This window comes from Chenopodium quinoa, unplaced genomic scaffold (genome assembly GCF_001683475.1).
Source record: "Chenopodium quinoa cultivar QQ74 unplaced genomic scaffold, ASM168347v1, whole genome shotgun sequence".
Taxonomy (NCBI): domain Eukaryota; kingdom Viridiplantae; phylum Streptophyta; class Magnoliopsida; order Caryophyllales; family Amaranthaceae; genus Chenopodium; species Chenopodium quinoa.
The window spans coordinates 882,273-902,163 of NW_018743591.1; the positions used below are offsets into that span (position 1 = coordinate 882,273).

A 19,891-nucleotide genomic window follows, 5' to 3' on the forward strand; every position below is an offset into this window, starting at 1 on the left:
TTAAATACCCCATCAATTGCACCATACTCCTCACCACTTCCTTTTATCCCTTGCCTCTCCATAGTACTCCCCACTTCTCTAAATCACTCAACAATACAGGCACCTCATTCTTCTCCCTATCATCATCATTCTCTTGCTCGTCTTTTTTTGGTGATATAAGTTGCTTTCTCACCTTTAATACAACATCAAGCTCTTCAACCTCTTTCATTCTTCCTCGTCTTGGGACGTTTTAAGCCACCGTCCCCACCCCAAGTTTGATTTTTTACTCTCCTTCGAAACCATCACACAATCACATTCCGAGTGCCCTATTACACCACACACATAGCAGAATTACGAAAGTCATTCATAGGCAAACTCTACTATTACCTCCCTGCCCCCTTAGTCTCTGATACGCTGGAACCTTCGTAATGGCTTAGCTATATTCAGCATAACCCTCACCCCTTCGAAATCTATCAAGCCCTAGGACATCCTCCTCCAACTCCATTACCTCCCCCATATTAGCAACAATCTCCTTCACGTCATTGTCTAATCGACAATCGAAGGTGTTTATTCTTACCCAAAACGGTGAATGGAACAAAGACACTTGATCAGGCTCTTCATCTCCTTCCACTTCCTTTAGCACAAGAAGCATATTATCAAAACACCAAGGTCGACCATTAAAAACTTTCTCCTTGTCCTTCCAATAGAAGAATTGGAATGCGTAGAGGTTTGGGCCAAGAACCTTAATGACTAGCTTGTTCGAAAGAGTCCACACCTTTGTCATGGTAGTTTTGAACGCTTCTACATTATATGGTCTCTCGGTGACGATCTGCCCTATCAGCATTAGGTTAAATCGTTCATTCGAACAATTCGACTCAACGACTCCTAAATCCACCAGTCCCCCTTCAGTAATTCGCATGTTTGCATATCTAGAAACAATTTCATTTGCGATTCTCTTGATCGGAAGCCACCAGAATAGCAGCAAAAATTGTTCTCATGCGGCAGGAAAACCCTAGTCTAGTAGAAAGTAAGGTCTGCCGTTTCTTTCGAGGGAGATCTCTTAGTTTTGCTTATAATAGTATGTAATAGTTAAGAAAATCATCTTTCACGTTACTAATTTTTATCCCTTTTTATTTTAAAAGGCTACAATTGACAAAGTGAATATATATATATATATATATATTTTTTTTTTTTTTGAACGAGGCAAAGTAAATACTTTAAAATAGCTACATTTGCTAAATTTCCAAACTACAAAAAGTTAAATTGTGTCAATTATTACAAAACGAAGGTAATTCAAGTACTCCGTGTTAAAGAATGGTCAAGGAACATTAGCAAATAAGACAAATTTAAGTGTACCCCTAATAATAATAATACTCTCTATTTTTTTTTTTGCCCCATTTGACTTTTTACGGTATTCAAGACAAGTCTTAGAACGCACATATCTTCATTTCCGTACACGTGAAAATTATAAAAACGTGATATAAATAAAATATGTAATGAGCCGAATCTACCAAGATCACCCATGATAATATTATTTCTTATTTATTAACGGTAATTTACGATGACAATAGTGCAAAAATAAAGAGACTAATAAAAGAGTAAAAGTGCCTAAACCCCTAAACCCTCCATTTTCCCTGGTCTCCATTCTTCTCAATTTCCAACTCCTCCAATTTCCCCTCTTTGCTGCCTCCATAACCACCACCTCCAATATGATATACGGCGGAAAAAGCTTCGTCTCCTCTTTGCCGGCGTTCTCTAAAGACGCAAAACGCCTCCTTATTTGCTCCGGTAACACTGTCTCCGTCTTCAGCACCTCCACTGGCATGCAGGTATATATCTTTCTTTTCATCTCCAGTATACCCAGAAAACCAGAAATCATTCAATTGATGAATTTGAGAATTTTGTTGTATCTCATTTGTTTGCTCAGATAACTGAATTGGAAGGTCATAGAGCACTTGTTACTTCTGTTGTGGTGGTTCCTAGCTCAAGTAAGCTTTTGTGCTATTGTTGGACCTCGTCTCTTGACGGCACTATTCGGTACTGGGATTTCGCGGTACCTGAATTGATGAAGACGGTCGATATTCGTCTCCCTGTTTTTTCAATGGTATGAAATTGTAATATTATAGAGTTTTATGCTTATTTTTTAGTTTATTGGGTTTTCTTTAATTTGAATGTTATTTGGGTGCTGCTGTGTTTTCTAATTGAAAGATTTTCGCTTTTCGTAGTGATTGAATTGATTTATTTTGGCTGTAAATTAGTATCATTGAAGAAGGCCGTGTTGCTTTCATAGATATTTTGATACTTTTGTCACATATTTAGTTTGATTTTTGGGTACTTCAGGCTGTAAAATTGACGAAGAAGCTAGTCATTTCTTTTCACTCTTGTGATAATATTAAACAGGATGTATCTGTGAGGGCATGATTGCAGTTTAGTCAAAATTATGACTAAAAGTATGCTTAGTAAGAGTTGTTGATTGGTAATTGAGACCTTTGAAGGGCATAGTTATTGACTGTGAAGGTCATAAATTTCCATTGTTTATTTCATAATCTCTTGAGAAGATGAACATAATACAGCTGTTGTTTTATAGTAATCATTAATTGTTGATAATGAAATACAAGTATAATATTCACGGGTTTATACGGAGCTTCTTGCTTTTAGCTATTGAAGTTTGAGTGTTTAGGTTAAGACTTATGAATCTTGTTGCCATTTCTATTTGTGAAATAGTATAATGAAGGTGGCATGTTTTGTGGTTTATGCGCGATTAATTTGATCTTCAGCATTATGTTTTTGCAATGAATCCTTAATATATTCATCTTCTTACAATTTCAGGTGATCCCAAAATTTCCGTCTAAACAAGAAGATGAGGGTGGTAAACCAACTGATTTGTTTGCTTATATATCTGTAGAAGATGTAAGCAATCCTGGTGACAAGACTAACCGTTTACTTGGGCAAATTAGAAAGTGCAACTTAACTAAATCTAAGCTGATCCCTGCAGTGATATTAAAAGAGGTTGGTTGTACTAAATCCCCTAGTGCATAATTATTATGTATCATACTATTTTTTGTGTTTAATGAATAGTTGACCCTAATGTGAAGTATATGTTCTCTTTTGATGCAGAAGTCAGTTCATAGAGCCTTTCTTCTGTTCTACTGTTACAGAGAATCCTGCTAAAGCTTTTTATTCTTGTAATTTCTTTTCATGTACTCTATAAGAGATGGCTGTTTTCTCCATTTTTTTTTTTGTGGTTGAGTAAATATGTCATCATCTGGGCTGAGCTTTCTGTTGGTTATCTTCCTAATATGTTGAAAATAGGGATGATGAATTATTAAGTTGTTTAACTCTGTACTGTGCTGTTAAGTGAATACTGGCTGTTTGATTTTCTGGAGCAGAACAATGTCCCATGGCATGCTTCTGTGAGGGATCAGATTTGGTGAATACTTTTGACATTTTGAGCTAACATTTTTACTGTGAATCAGTGAATGCTAGTCTATTGTGTGAATTTTTCTCTTATACCCCCATCTGAGGCATATTGTTGTTTTAGTAATATCTCTTAATGCTGTTTTGTTCCTTTAGTATTGCCCATTTTGAATAGATGTCAACTGCAGTACATGTATTACAATTTTTAAATTTATCATTTTTATTTTTGTGAGGCTGCTTCAGACAAGTAACCTATTTTAAATCTCTGCAGACTGCTCGGCCTGAGTTTATTACTTGTAGTCCCTCGGGGGAATTCTTTGGTATTCATATTAAACGCTCACTTTATATTTGGAAAGTTCCAGCTGATGAAAGTGAGCGTGCCTTAGTGAGGAAGATGAAATTGCACCATACAAAAAATTTTACGACTTTTGCCTTCCATCCAAATCATAACGTTGTGGCTACTGGCGATGCAAGTGGGAGGATTTGTGTCTGGAGGGGTTTCGGTGCTAGAACATTTTTCAAAGGCAATGATAAGGGGAACGCAAAGCTAATGAAATCTGAAGATGAAAGAACTGGGGTTAGAGAAGATGATGATGTTGAGTCATGCTCTACATGGCATTGGCACTCATCTGAAGTGAAGTTTCTTGCCTTTTCTACTGATGGAGCCTATTTGTACTCAGGTTTATAAGTCATTTTTAGTTGATTCTTTATGCTTATTTCTTAATTTTATGTGTAACCTCTTTTCATTGCTTCAAGGTATATCAATATCTGGCCTAGGTAGTTATTTTAATGGTGCAACATAGATTGATCTCATGCATTTAATCTTTCTTGTTTTTTCTTCTCGTTCATCTATTTAGATATTTTCTAGGTCTTTGCTTATTTATTTATTTTCTTTTAATGTTACTAGGGTTCTTTGGTCACCTAGGGAAATTGCTGTTATATACATATGTTGATGCCCCCCTCTTTTTTTTTTTTTTTTTTTTTTTTTTTTTTTTTTTTTTTTTTATCAAAATTAAAAATAATAAGAGTCTTGTAGAATAAGTGTAAAAAATCTACCAAAAAATTTGTGACCAATTAGGTTTGGGCATATGGCAAAAGTTGATAAGACCTCTCTCCCATATAATCGGCAGTAAAGCATTTTATTTTAACTTCTTTGCATTTTTGTTGCTGACTTTCCTTTGTTTGTTCCCAGAAAAGGTTTGCATTTAATGTGATGTGACATCTGCAATTTTTTGGAATTATTTATGAGATATAATCATTATGATTTTCACACTCACGTCTTCCCTATCCTCACAATTATTGTCAATTGTCATTAAATTTTTTCTACTGTACTTTGGCTATTATTGAGGGTTTCTAAAATATGGCTGTGTATAATTGGACTGTCAGCAACTATGAAGGCTTTAAATAAAATTTTCTGATTGATAATGACCAGGGGGAAATGAAGGAGTGCTTGTCCTGTGGCAGCTGGACACTGGGAAGAGAAAGTTTCTACCACGAATTGGATCTCCTCTACTACATTTTGTGCATTCGTGTGATCCTACGCTCTCTGTGGTAAGTATAGTGTTATATCTAGATACTGCCTGACTATTTTGATCTGGTTCTATTATTGGTAAAAGGAGTACAATGTGTTCACATGTGTGTGTTTCTCTCTCTTTCTCTCTCTCTCTCTCTCTCTTTTTTTTTTTCATAATTGAACTCTACTTCTATTCCATAACTCATGAAAAGAAGGATCTTTAGATATCTTGTGCAGATAATCAGATCCACTTTTTGAAGATGCCATCATTGGAAATCTTGAAGTCCATAGCGGGAATTAAGGTTGGTGCTGCTTGATCTCATATCTGGTGTGTGTGCACATGCAAGTTTAAGTGTAGGGGTCAATAATTTTTTTGGTACTACAGTATACAATTAGAATTACACCATCATAATTTAGTAATAGTACTATTAAATTTACATATAGAGAATTACATCATCATAATTTAGTCTATGATTTTGTAGGATGTCTTTTTTCTTGACAAAATAAGAACACATTTTTCAAAAGAGTTTGTTTTCAACTTTAATCTAAATAATGTGCCTATATTTCTCAACTTCAAAAGAATGTGGAATTTTCAATTCTTTAATTCATGGCATGATCCCAAGATGACTGACATTTTGAGGTGCCATTTCCATGACTCGATATTGCAAGCATTAACAAAAGTTGGAAGCCAGAGTTCCATAAAGAGATTTAGCAAGAAAAGTTGTGGTCATTGTAGATCAGTAACTCTTGACGTATCCATCAAATGATGGGGTCTTAACATGGTTCCAAAAAAAAAAAAAACTTTGTGTGGTGCTAATTGACTTACATATAGCTTGGTATAGCGTATTGAAACTATTGACTTACATATAGCTTGGTATTGGTATAGCGTATTGAAACTATTGACGCATCTTGTTCCATCTGCTTGATATTGAGTTTGCTTGACTGATTAGCTATACTCTTGCCTTCCAAAAATGAATCAATTTCTTGGTTAAAACATATGCAGCCTAATCTTGCTGCTGTTTGTGATAGAAATTCTAATGCTGTACTTTGCAGCTTCCTTGTTCTTTTCCAGATATGTGGAATGGATTATCTAGTGGTTTCACCTTTGATCATTCAGCTGGTTTAGTTGCTCTGCCTACAGATAATTACCGTATCCAGTTCTATAGCTTGTTGGATGATACTGAAATCACAGAGGTGCAATGCTCGAATTATATTGATATCTTATTTACTCATTGATTTATGTTTGTTGACATTATTCTGTCTTTTTCTTTTTCAATAAATTAGTTTTATTGTGCATAAATTGATTGTTATATGTAAGTTGATTTTTACTTATTTATACCACCTTTGTTCATTTGTGTTGCTCCATTTAAGATCATTTTAGATTCAACCAAATGGAATATAATACTCTTGATAAATATGTACAGATAATATATTCTTTGTGATCCTGTTTGATTCACCTCGGATGTGTAATTTCAAAATAGTAATATCTACCATTTTTATTATATATATCTACAAATATTTATCTACTAATATTTTATATGTATCTACACCTTTAAAAAAAAAAAATATATATGTATCTACAAATGTTTAGTTGTATCTACAAATATTGAGTTGTATCTAAATATTGATACTAAATATCCCCATGAAAAGAACAACTATGCAGTATAAAAATTACTTTTCAATAAAATATAGATAATAAATACACAAATATTTAAAATCTTTGTCCCTTGTTTATTTTCTGCTCCAAATATTTCATGATGTTTCCTTAATTTATATTTAAATAAAATATAAATGAGTTGGCCTTCAATTATGGATGAGCATAACAGGCTAACCCCACCTTATCCTTGCGATGACAACAGATTGTTTCAATTGACCTTTAACTTAATGAGGTCCTGTTCTGTTCACTGAAATAAATATCTAATGAGGAGCCCTATTTGAGTATTACAAATCCTAGATCTCCAGACTAGTTTGAGTTGTATTTAATGAGGATCCCTATTTTTTTATTTTAGTTTTTCACAATGGATGAATCAAGGGCGTTCCATAACTCCTTGAGGTCCTTCAAATTGGGCTGAGATATGAATACTCCATTGTTACTACATGATCTTTTTACTATATTTTAAATATACAATTCCTCGAGGTCCTTTGAGTTGATTGGTCACTAAATGATCTTTATACTATATTTTTTAAATATATGAACCCCACAAATGTTTTTTCACTGTCTTCTATTATGCTTAATCCTGCAGGTTCAAATCTGTGAAAGAAATCATCAACCAAGCGATGAAATTACGGTACCTGTCTTTACCCTTTTCTCTCTCAGTTATTTGAAATCGTTGTGTTGACAAGTATATTATGCTTTATTGTTATGTATCCTATACTACTAGGCTGCATAATTTTTCTTAGTTATATGTGATAAGGTTTTATGATTTATATGTTTACATATATTTTTACTCTATCTAAGGAAGATGGATCTTCTCTGGTTTTCTTATATTGGGTTAGTCACACCCATAAATTCTTATATATGCCTCTTGGAAGTTGACTTGCTTAGTTAACACATTAAGGATACCACAGTACAACTATTGTACTCTTGAGGGGAATCAGACATATCCTATGACAGAAAAAGCAGCTTAGCTGAAGGGTCAGGAAGAAAGAACAAGTTGTAACTTGTGTTTGCATACTATTATTTGTGATGGCTCATAAGGGGACTTGGCACATTTTAATTAAATTTTAACATCTTTTCTTTTAGAACACCCCTCTCTAATTTGCATTTTTAAGTTTGTTATTGAAGAAGCATTTTAAGTGTTGGGTTCAATGGTTTCATTCCCTTCTTCCACGTTAAATGAATGTATTCGTCTGTCTACTATCAAAACTCCGAATCCCCTCTGAGGATTTGATTTTCCTTTTTAACTTTACCACAAGTCCACAACTGCTGTCACTGCCATCCTCAATAACCATTTATCTCGCATCTCGCACCACCATATCCGCCATAAATGGCCTCAGCAATAAACTACCACACCATTATTTCCCAGCAAAGAGATGGAAAGCACTGCATAAGCCCGAGGCCTCATCCATGGGCCCCTCTTCACATTTGATGGTCTCCATCATCCACCACCAGATCTTTCACCATATTTAAGTCTTTGATGTTACTGCAATTAGATCTGAACCTTCTTCAATTCACATCATCTCCAAAATCATAAAAAGTCAATTGTCTGAAATGTTGATCCTACATCACTAACAAATCCCCATCAACAAAATCTTAAGGTCTTTAGCGGTTGAATTTGATCATTGAAGCCTTGAAATCTTTCACGAGTGTTTCTTTATATCACAACTAGCAGATCATAAGATGTACAATTATACACATGAAGACTCAATACCTAGAAAGTATTTTAGAAAAGATATCGTACTCATCTGAATCATTAATGTATTGAATTTTCTTTTCCATTTACATTTCCTCCGTCTCTTTCCCCTTTGTTTTTTCCGTCTTGTAGGAAGACCTTTATGCTGAGGACATTAAAATATCATTATCTCCATGCTTTAACAAGGCTGCCACGTAAATTGTGGTAGAGGGGAGGGGTCAAATTATGTATTTTTATCCATACAATTGGAAATATCTCTTTAAGCTCTAGCCTCTCGCTACAGTAAAATTAATTTGTAGCATCCATGGATGTGATGAATTGTATTCAAGTAAGGATTACTAATTTATTTCTCTCTACTTGTCCATTCTTCATCAAATTTGTATGTGCTTTTGTTGAATAGCCCATGAAATTATAGCCTAATTTTTTCCAAAAGTTCAAATGTACTGGGAATAGGGCTGGGCAAAACTATTTGATAATCCGAAAATCCGAAATTCCGATCCGAAAATTTCGGATATCGGATATCGAAAATTTCGATTTCGGATATCCGAATATCCGAAAAAAAGTCGGATATCGGATTGGATATCCGATCCGAAATCCGAAAAAACACTTTTTTTACAAAAAAAAAAAAAAAAAAAAAATTTACAAAAAATCCGGAATTCGGATAACCCTAAACCCCTAATGAATCCGCCTCTTTATCTTTCTCCTCTATTTTCTCCCTCCTCCCTGACTCCCTCCTCTCTGGCTCTCTCATCTCAGAACTCCCTCCTCTCTCATCTCAGATCTCCCTCCTCCCTCCTCTCTCATCTCAGATCTCTTCATCTCCCTCTTCATCTTCTGTTTGTAGGCCTCCATTATCGGCAATTTCTGAGCTTTCTCTCTCCTCTGAAAATGGCAAGTTGTTCATGATGACTTCTCAGATCTCCCATCCTTTTCTCAATCTCATCTCGAGCTCCAACAATGGTGGTCGCTGCTTGTTCCAGGATAAGGGTTTGGCTCATTGTCCTAATCTATTCTACCATCAATGAAACTTTTCATCATCGCTCGATTAATTTCATCATGCCAATGTCTGTAATATATCTTGTCTATTCACTCATTTTTTTTGTTAATTAATTCGTCAATTTTTGTTGTTAGAATTGGTCAATAATCTGATTTGTATAATTAACCCCCTTCTCTTCTCTTTTATGCTTATTAATGAAAATTTCGTATCTAACTAATGGTTTCAATTTCAATGGGTTTGATTTGAAACCTTTTTTTTTTTGGTGGTTGTTGAATCCCTCTTCTCCAGTCAGTTTCTTTAATTTTGGGGGTTTACTGAATTACTGGATAAGATTATGGTGTATGATTGATACTTTGATAGCAAGTTGCAAGGTTTGATTTCAAGCTGTAGTTTGAGTGTAAAAATAAATTATGTATATATATTTTTTTTTTAAATTGTTAAAGTGTAAAAAAAACCATATTATTAGATGAGTCGGATATTGGATATCCGAACTATCCGATCCGAAAATTTCGGATATCCGAAAAATTTCGGATCGGATACGGATATCAAATATCTGATTTTTCAGATACGGATATCCGAACCGAAATCCAATTCCGGATCGGATATCCGATCCGTGCTCACCCTTAACTGGGAATGGTTTTCCATAGTATATTGCCCACTGGCCGCTGTTATGTCTAGAATTTCATATACTGAGCTTCTGAAATTAAGCGACTTGAGAGTTGTTCTTGTCTATGGGCTGTTCTAGTATGGGTTTGTGTAAGTGTTCATCTTGGTTTCTTTCAATGACAGTCTTTTGTTTCCTGGAAAGAGGAAAAGTTGCTTTCATTTTTTTTTTATATATTTTTTTCTGCTTCATGGCCCAGTTCTTTTTTCCCCATTGAGGAACATAGAGTGGCTTGAAAATGTTTTTAATGTTCCTGCTAATTTTTTTTACAGGTGGTAGTGAGCTTTGTGGCACTTTCACATGATGGCTCTTTGATGAGTACTATTGAAACTAGGCTAGCTGAAGATGGTGTAGGAGGCCTTGTTTGCTTGAAGTTTTGGGAATCTGAGACCCAGGAGAAAGAATATAATCTTTCTACCATAGTTTATGAACCTCATAGGTTTGTTTCTTATATCATATGTGCTCTAGAATTGTTTTCGCATCTTCTATCCTATGTTTACTGAAACTGGGGGGATGTACTGTGCTCAAATGCTTATATGGTCTTAGCTAAATTTCCAATTCCATGTACACTTAGAAGTTGGAACACACTTAATGCTGTTGTTTCTCTTAGACTAACAAATAATATTGGTTACAAATCATTTACCATCTCTTGTGTGATTAATGAATTGTCTAATTTCCGCAGCTACTGTTTTATACTTCCTCCGTTTTCTTTTGGTTGCAACACAGCCTTTAGGCACACAGTTTTAGGCAGCGACTAGTGAAAGTAAATGACTGATTTTTTCAAAATTATTTTAACACTAGGATTAGAGAAGGGTTAGTATCATGTGTATAATTATTTTGATTAATTTGGTCGTTTACATTATATAATCTCAACCTCAAAGTACGTGCCATAAGGCTGTGTTGCAAGTATAAAAACAGAGGAAGTATATTTTATACTTTTATTGTTCATGTAGATCTGCTTCTGTTGGGGTTACATTTAATTAGTATGGGCCTGTTTTGCTCTAATTAGAATCTTAGTAAAAAGGCGTGAGGCGCAAAAGGTCCCTAGAGTCTAGGCGCAAGGCAAAGTCATGCACCTTTCGTATACAAGGCACAGCTCTGTTATGTTTTTATATGTTATTTTTATTTTAATGCTTTTTGGTTATAAATCTAGTAAAAAAAAAAATTAAATAAATAAATAAAATCAAAGCATAATAAGTACTATAAATCTCTTTAAAATTTCAGAAAATAGGGAGAGGGGGTGGTTTCAAAAAGTCTTGACAAAAAGTGAGCCTCTATTATCATGACATAGCCGCACAAGACCATCTCATCAAAACCATCCAACTTGACCTCTTCAACACAAAGACATCCAAAAGCATTGGGACTAAATCTTTTTCACAATTATTTAGTATCTATTAAGTAAAATTTCATTCTTATTATAATGATGGTACTAACTCTTCTGAAATAGTAGCTTCCTTAAGTAAAGAGAATATGAATAAACCTGGAAATTGAGCTTTTAGGATATGATTCCTGGCTTCCTGCTCCATATGTAATGCCACAATGGAACAATTGAGCCAGTATCTGCGTTTCTGGGCAAGGAATTGAAAACATGCAACTCTCTGGATATAGATTTCCTTATGCTTGGGCCACGAAAAGAAGAAATTTTGCATCACCATCCAAGGTTCACTGCATTGTATTTGAGCTTGATGGTGATCTTCCACTAGCTTCATCATTAAGTGTGAACCTGTAGAGCCAATTTGTTTATAGAGCTTCTGCTTGAACGCCTTAATCCCATAAGTGGGGTCGGCTACATGAACCAACATGAGGACTTCCCAGGAGGTCACCCATCCTAGTATGGCATCCAGAAAACCTACCTTAGGACCATTCTGTAGAGATGAAGCTGTTTAGAATTCAATCACAGATAGAATATTGGATTTCTTTTCTAGAAAGTTCTATCTCTGACATTTGTCAAACGGCTCAAATCTTTTGTACTTAGTTAATAGTTTTCTTTCATTTTTCACGTTTGAAAGCATAACTGAAGTTTGGTCTTTTTAATTTTTATTACTTGTTTAATACTTTTCAGGGATGCTGCTGTTTCTGCTGTTGTTTTTCATCCTAGAAGGAAAATGGCTGTCAGTTGTTCATATGGTGGTGATTTTAAGGTACTAATTTGGAATACATTATAATTCGGCAGTTATCTTGATTCAGAGACAAATTAAACTCTTACAATATTTTACTTTTCAGATTTGGGTCCAAAGTAACACTACTCAAAGTAAAGGTGGCGTTGATAGTTGCTCAGGGTGGCTTTGCCATTCTGTTGGTTCCTACAAGTATGATTTTGATTATAACTTATTCTCGAGTATGTAATATAGTGGAATATGCCGTTCATCTTGAGTTCAGTTGTGAATAGTTTAATATGCAGTAGGGTGTGATATGCTTATAAAGTTTTTAGCTTTTTATTTACATGTGCCTTACCTTTTAGGTTATAAAATGTATGTGTCCCCTGCAGTTTGCTCTTTCTTTTTTATTTTTTTGGCTAAAACTATTTGGTTTGTATGTTTTCTTCATCATTACTGCTGCCTTGAATTCCAGTTTATACTCTTCTCTTTTTGCCTCTTGTCATTATTCTATTAATTGTTGTCATTATTTATATTTACAGGGGGAAGTCTATGACAGCTGCCACCTTTTCTGCTGATGGCTCCATATTGGCTATTGCTGCTGAAACTGTGATAACTCTATGGGATCCAGATAGAAATTATCTTGTGTCTATAGTTGGAGAAACTTATACGGTAATCTTATGTGTATATATTTTATGTTTTTTTGACTACTTTGTCTTGTACGGACAATAGTTATAAAACAGTAGGAAATGAGTACTCCCTCCGTCCCATATTATAGTTCATGTTTTCCTTGGAGACCCAAAATATTGTTCCTGTTTCTGATTTTTGGATAGTATGTAAAGACTATTGTACCCTCATTTTTTTTAACTTTACTCATTCTACTTCCTAAATTACCATCGACTTTTCTACCTGCATTGTACTTTTTTCCACTTTCTCTCTGTAACTTTTGTTCTATAATTGTACTTTTCACTTTTTTTTTTTTTTTTTAATGTACTTCATCCACTTTCTCTTTCTATTTCTTAAATACCGTGAAAAAACACAAATAGGAACAATATATTGGGACGGAGGGAGTATTTTGAAATCTTGAAAAGTAGTGGAGGTCCTCTGATGTGAACTTCCGTTTTGAGCAGGAATCATCTAGCCTGTTTCCTGCTACAATTAGACAAAGCAAGGCTGTAATATCTGTCTACACAAAATATACTATTGTGTTTCATGTCATGCCATGAAATTTCTATTATCAAGCTGGACTTTCAGACTCTAAATGAAGTAATTGTATCAGTGAGAAAGAGAGAGAAATCCTAAATTTGCTGATTTAGCTGGCGAAGTCTGATCAGATTGACCATTTTTTTCTTTCTTTTTTTTTTCCATCAACCTATTTTCAAGTAGAAGCTTCTCCATCGGATAGGGAATTACAATCAATGCTCTTCCAAACAACAGATTTGGCGAAACCACCATACTAATAGAGGCTTTCCATGTGAATGACCTTAATTTTTTTGCATATCCATGTACTGTTTCTTTTTAAAGACTCCCAACAAATCCACCTTATTTTTAAGCTCCTGGGGTGAATGATATGCACTGTATTCAAGGGTATTTCTGTTGCTTTTATGTTTTCATTTGAGATAAGTATTCTCTGTAAGTTGGTTTGCAAGTGAATGTTTTTTAGAATTGAGTATTACCGGTGAAAATAAGGGAGTATTGACTATGTTAGTTTTGTTATGTGAGACAATTACCTGAAGATGCACTGATAAGGATTGTTAAGAATTAGTATAATGGAGTTTTTGTGAGAAGTCGAGGGAGGCCAAAGATGAGTTGGTTGGAGCCTTGGAGGGAATTTAGAATGACATGAAGAAAAGGGTTTGCACAAGGGTATAGCTGTTAGTACTAAGTGAATGAAAGGAAATGTTGTTGGTGGATGACCATGGGAGATAAAGGCAGAGTATTGTTTTAAGTGTAACTTTGCACGAACTACCTTTGAATTAGCCCAAATTAGCATTACATAACTCTAAAATGTAATAATAGTTGTTTGGGTGAAATTAGTTTTGTTGGTAGCTAGGGATCTAAGGTTTATTTAATTATTTTCTAATAATATTTAAGGAAAAATTGGTAAAAATAATCCCAATTTTCACCAGCTCGCTCAAAATAATCCCAAAACTTTGGATAATTTTTAAATAATCCGAACTTTGGGGGTCATTAGCTCAAAATGGTCCCAACCGGTCACCTACCTGTTATAGTAGGTTACGGTGACACGTGTCACCACATGAATGGTTGAAAACTAAATAATTTTTTTTTACAAAAAAACTTAAAAAAATTAAAAATAAAAAGAAAAACTTAAATAATCAAACAAAAACCCAGCCCCACCCATAACCACCGTCCCCACCACCAGCCACGACCTTCCCGGAACCCCCCACCTTTGTCGCCGCGCGAAATACCCCACGCCGGCGCCTTGACCCTTCCTCTGCGTGTCGGCGCCAGCGCTTCCCTCCTGTATCCCCTAAATCACCTAAATTCGACCCCAAAACCACCATTATCAAATTTATCACGACCCGAACCCTTAAAAACACCCAGCCACACCGCAAAACCCTCCAAACGACCATCCCCCACCCTCGAAACCCTAGCGACTAGGGTTCCGAGGGTGGGAGAGGGCCGATTAGGGGGTTTGTGCGGTGGGGTTGCATTTTTTTTAGGTGTTTCGGGTTTGAGTGAGGAGGTTTTCAGGTGGTGGTGGTTTAGGGGGTAGGGGGAGCGGAAGCGCCGGAGTCGGCGCGGGGAAGAGGGGTTCTGGTCGCGGCGGCGGTTAGGGGCGGGGGGTTGGCCGGTGGGAGGAGGTGACTGCCAGCAAGTTGGTGGCGGATGGGGTTGTTTTTTTTAGTTTATTAATTATTTTTAAATTTTTTTTTTCAACTAATCATATGATGACATGCGTACCTTAAACTAAAAAAAAATAATAATAATTGTTTAACAGGTTACCGATCACATGGGACTATTTTGAGCATATAACCCCCAAAGTTCGGATTATTTAAAAATAATCCAAAAGTTGGGATTATTTTGAGCGAATCAGCGAAAGTTGGGATTATTTTTACCAATTTTTCCTATTTTTAATTTGTTTTCTAATATTTCTAATTTGTAAGCGTTACCAATGAGCATTATGGGTGTTTCTTGTTGAAACATAATAAATGTATTTTTTGCTTTTAGGAGTTGGATCAAAGACTTGTTTAATAAAAACTACTACCTCCGTTAAGTATTAGTTGCAACTTTGGAATATCTTATGTGTCACAAATAATACCCTAAGGTTGCAACTAATACTTAACGGAGGTAGTACTAAATCTGGAATTGTTTTGTTTAATGAGCATTGTGGTTGTTTCAAATTTGCAGTTGTTTTGCTGTAGAATTGCAGCTGTTCTTTAGATAGTTGGTGAATCTAGTTGACTTTGTTACATTACTGCTATTATGTTAATTACTACTCTGTAACTTTGTTGTCTAATATCTGGAATCCATTGACAGCCCTGTTTCTTTAAGACTCATATAATTGTTTCTCTCGCAGCCTATTGTGAACCTTACATTTGTTGGTGATTCTGAGTACATCGTGTCCACCTCACAAGGTTCAAGGCCCCAATTATCTCTCTGGTGCTTGTCAAAGCTGTCCAGAGCATGGTCTTACGGCATTTTGGTTGAAGGTTTGCACATTTCTTTAACACTGATACTTTCTCAGGGTGTTTATTATGTTTGCTTTGGTATTCCGGATGTTAATGTTGCTGACACAAATAAATAACCGATATTCTTCTCTTCATTTATATTTCTTGATGCGATGACATTGATGACTTAATTTTTTATTTTTATTTTTATTTTTTTTTATCTTTTTTATGTAAACATAATAAAATGCATGATTTTTGATAGTTGGCCTTTTTAGAAAGCATGGCAAATGATTATTGTTATATCATAAATGCCATTTGAAACTTGTGTTGCTTGAATTGTGCTAGTCAGAACTTATTGTTCTTTACTCAATTAGAAAAAGGTATAAAAAAAAAAAATTCCCTCTAATTGTGCGTCAAATAGCTTTTATATAAGAAATTAAATCAAAACACTTATTAGGATTTTATAATGCTTTTTATCATAAGCCTTTTTCTTATGGGGTGAAAGTGTTTCTTTTCTCTCTCTATCATGAATTAACTCATTATAATGTACCCCCCTGTTTCTAAATCTTGTCTCTGCTTAGAATGTTCCATTTTAGCGAGAAACTTCGACCATGATTGTACATTGGAACATGTGCAAAAAGCACACAAGAACAATAATTAGAAGCTGAGAGAGTATTATTATTTTTTTGAAAAATGCAACTCTAGGGAAAAGATTCCATCTTCTGCTAGCTTTAATATGTTGTCCTCATGCATAGCTTGAATTATCAAAATCAAAAACAATTTCCCAATTCCCACCCCCCCCCCCGGTCTCTCTGTTTCTCACATCTATGACATTTGAGATCCGGTTGCAACTGCTGCAATTATTAGTAGTAGAATTTTTCCTAAATTGCTTAAATTGCGTCCTGTTTTTAACTCTTGCCTTTTCTATCTCTGGCGGTTGTGCAGCTGTTGCTTGTATGGAAGATGATCCCTTTTTCGCAGTGCTTGCTGTTTTTCCCGATTCATCTGTATTGACTGAATCACACAGAAGTTCAATTTCTTCTGGAGATGGCATGATTTTGTTGTTTGATATAAACTCTCCAGTACCAGTTGGTACGTGGTTGGTTAGGAAGGTAATATTCTCTCTAGATTATCATTAATCACCGTATATTATGCTTTAGCAACAAGTTCTCCATGGTTTAGATTTAAAATTTTTAACATTTTATTGAAGCAAGTTTTTGTCCATTTTTTTTTACTTATGGTGGTGGAAGGGAGGCAGAGTGTGACATTGCTATCACATGTCCCGTATCATCAAACATAACAAGCAGAATAGGGGGCTGGACAAGGGTGAAGATGGTAAAGGCTAGTTTCTGATGGAGGGGAGCATTTATATATTTGAGAGTACACCAAGGGCATATTTATCATTATGTAATACTGAGTAATATATATTATATACTAAGTTGCCTGATGGAAAGGAGCAGTTATTATAAATTTTTAATTTTTTGTGTCCCATACCCATGTTCAATTGTAGGACAGATAGCCTGTCTCCAAAAAATTTTAAATGGTGAATTGAACATGTATTTGTACCTGATGGCTGATATCCATACCTGCTTTCAGGTAACATAAGTTCGTACAAGTATATTTGTAGAGAAATTGAAGTTCAGTGTTCGTCTGCAAAAGTCATTGGAGTCTTATATTATAAATCTGAAGGAATATGTTTGATTAGATGAGTCATTTGTACTGTTGCTTTGCTCGATTTATAAGACTACTGATTGGCATACATTTTCACATGCTAGGCTAAGGGAGGAGGGCTGGCATTTCTCCAACAAAGCCAGTTGTCATCATTGAAAAATAATCTTTCTGGAAGCCCATCTGCTTTGCTGGCATATTTTGATAGGGACCATGAATATGTTGTATTTGACCCTCTCAGCAAAGAACAACATGAACCCAACCTAAATCATAAAAAGGGTGCAGTGGATTTCGAGGAATCAGGTATGACTTGTATATATAAGCCCTTTCAATATCTTTTTTCTCAAAGCTTCGCTGGAACAAAAAGATCAGTTGCTTATTTTTTTTTGGTATAGGATTGTATGATTGATAGGTGTATTACTCTTCATATCTACATATTTTTTCTGTAATGGCTGTTGGATTGTATTGATTGATAAGCTGATATAGAACTTACTCTATAAATCATTATTTATGGCAAAGCTGAAATGTATTGGCTGATATTTCATTCTTTTTGGTAAACTCTTGGTTGTTTAAGGTTGATAATCATCATGGTATGACCTCTTACAAGTTACAAATGTTAAATGTTGGATTGGCAAGCTGAAATCAATACATGTGCTGGTTCATGCTGCATTTCTTGTAGACTTCATGTTTGTGTGTCTGTTGCCTAATTAACAAAATAATTATTTGCTATATAGAAGTTATATTGCTAAAACTTGTCTCAGTTACATTGGCCTAAGCTGATCAGAATCCATTTTTTTTTTTTATGTGTATTATAGTATCGTAACTGTGTGTCAGAGAGTGAAGATGAAAACTATGACTTACCAGGAAGAAGATTTTAAGAAACCTTTTCTGACAAATAATGGTAAAGATAGAGGGAGGGAAACTGGGTGGGCTGCAGTGGATATGCTTACAAGGATTTGGGAGATAATGAGAGTAGAAAGGCTTACATCTGTGTATAATTTTACTAGTAAAATTTGTTATGGATTTTAAGATAAAAGGCTATCAAATTAGGCTCTCAAAGAGAAGATGTAAAACTGTAGAGGATCCACTTTCTGAAAAGGAAAATCACTAGACACTTAGAAAGGTTCTTGTAGTTTGGTCATCCTCCCGTGTTTATAAGCAGGCTTAAGACTAAACCTACTCTGGGTTTCTGTTTCTGTTCTTCAACCTCCATAGTTGCTTTAGTTCTGAACAAGTTGTAGTTTCAGATCTTGGGCTGTATGCTTTCGAGTATGAAATTTCAGCTGCTGAGGTGTCTTTTAGTGAAGTCACGCTGAATTCTTATGGGAATGGAGCATGTCTTGCTCTTCTGCTGTAGATGAGGTTGCAGTTTGATTCAGTAAAGCGAACTCCTTTACCTTCCGAGTATGCCCTGAATTTGAGCCTTTGTCATGTCTTCCCAACTTCGGCTACCTACTTGCATAAGTAGTGTAGAAAGGAGAGTAGCTGTAACCTTGATACATTGGCATGATTTTCAACTAAATTGCTTCTTTGGATCTCACCTTTTGCTTTGAAAAATGTGGGTTGAATAAAACTAGTGAACACCCTAAATTTAGCGTGAAAATTTGGATTAATTTAGGACATGTATCAATTGCTCGTGATGTTACTACATTTGATTATGTATTTAGAAAAGTGACTGATTAATATGCTGTATCTTGTTTCAGGACAACATGGATATGCCTCTATTTATGGGGAGTTGCCAATTTTTGATCCCAAGAAAACTACACAAGCTACCATTTCACTATCAGAGCGGCCTTGGGAGACCATATTTAATGGTCCTTCACATACCCTTCCACCACTGACAAAACTATGTTCTGCGTTTTTGGAGTCATTGCTTGAAAAGAGAACAGCTGCCACTGGCTGATTTCTGAGCAGATTGAAGTGCAATTCAAATTAACTAGGAAATCATTTTTTATTATCTTCATTGTATATGTTGCCTATAAAAAAGAGCAGAGTATGGCAGATTTGAAGGAGAAGTAACAACTGTTTCGCGTAGATGTGTAACAAAATTCCAAGACCGCTAGATCTGAATCTGATCAGGGTGTTCTTTTTCGGGCCAGAAATTTAGGTATAATCAGCATAAAGAACAGAAAGAAGAAAGAGGATGAATACTTGTTGAAGAACAATTGATTAAATTTATCATTATAGCTGGTTTGTTCTTTTGTGCTTGGCACAAGCCTTCTTGTATGACTTTGTATTTTCGTACCTTAGCCTAGTGCGGTTGCTGGTAAAATTTGTAGCATTTTTGTTAGGTACATCAATTATAGCAGCAGAATGAAAATGAGCTTATTATTATTTTAAACCGTTCCATTCGATTTTTAAAAATCATTTCTACCCGTGTGAAGGGCAAGATTACATTAGGCTTATGTCCTTAAAAACTGCCGGTCTTTGAGTTAGAGGTCTTGCTAATGTACAAGTAACTTATGATTGTTGAAACAACATAAATTTAAGACGAGTATTTGATCATTCAAATTAGAACACAAATACAAATAGAAAGTTTAGAGAAATAAATAGGCTAAGGATTGGATTAAAC

General features: G+C 35.1%; 1 protein-coding gene across 1 annotated transcript; it reads left to right on the forward strand.

Moving 5' to 3' along the window:
* The first annotated feature begins 1,572 nt into the window (after window positions 1–1,572).
* On the forward strand, window positions 1,573–19,683 carry LOC110682711 (WD repeat-containing protein 75-like). The gene is made up of 16 exons (XM_021859038.1): window positions 1,573–1,808; window positions 1,907–2,083; window positions 2,809–2,988; window positions 3,668–4,076; window positions 4,829–4,947; window positions 5,134–5,211; window positions 5,963–6,103; window positions 7,153–7,197; window positions 10,196–10,362; window positions 11,986–12,064; window positions 12,147–12,232; window positions 12,562–12,691; window positions 15,561–15,693; window positions 16,597–16,763; window positions 17,427–17,622; window positions 19,023–19,683. The coding sequence occupies exons 1-16, from the start codon at window positions 1,689–1,691 to the stop codon at window positions 19,220–19,222; spliced, it is 2,427 nt and encodes an 808-aa protein (XP_021714730.1). The 5' UTR covers window positions 1,573–1,688; the 3' UTR covers window positions 19,223–19,683.
* The last annotated feature ends 208 nt before the right edge of the window (window positions 19,684–19,891 follow it).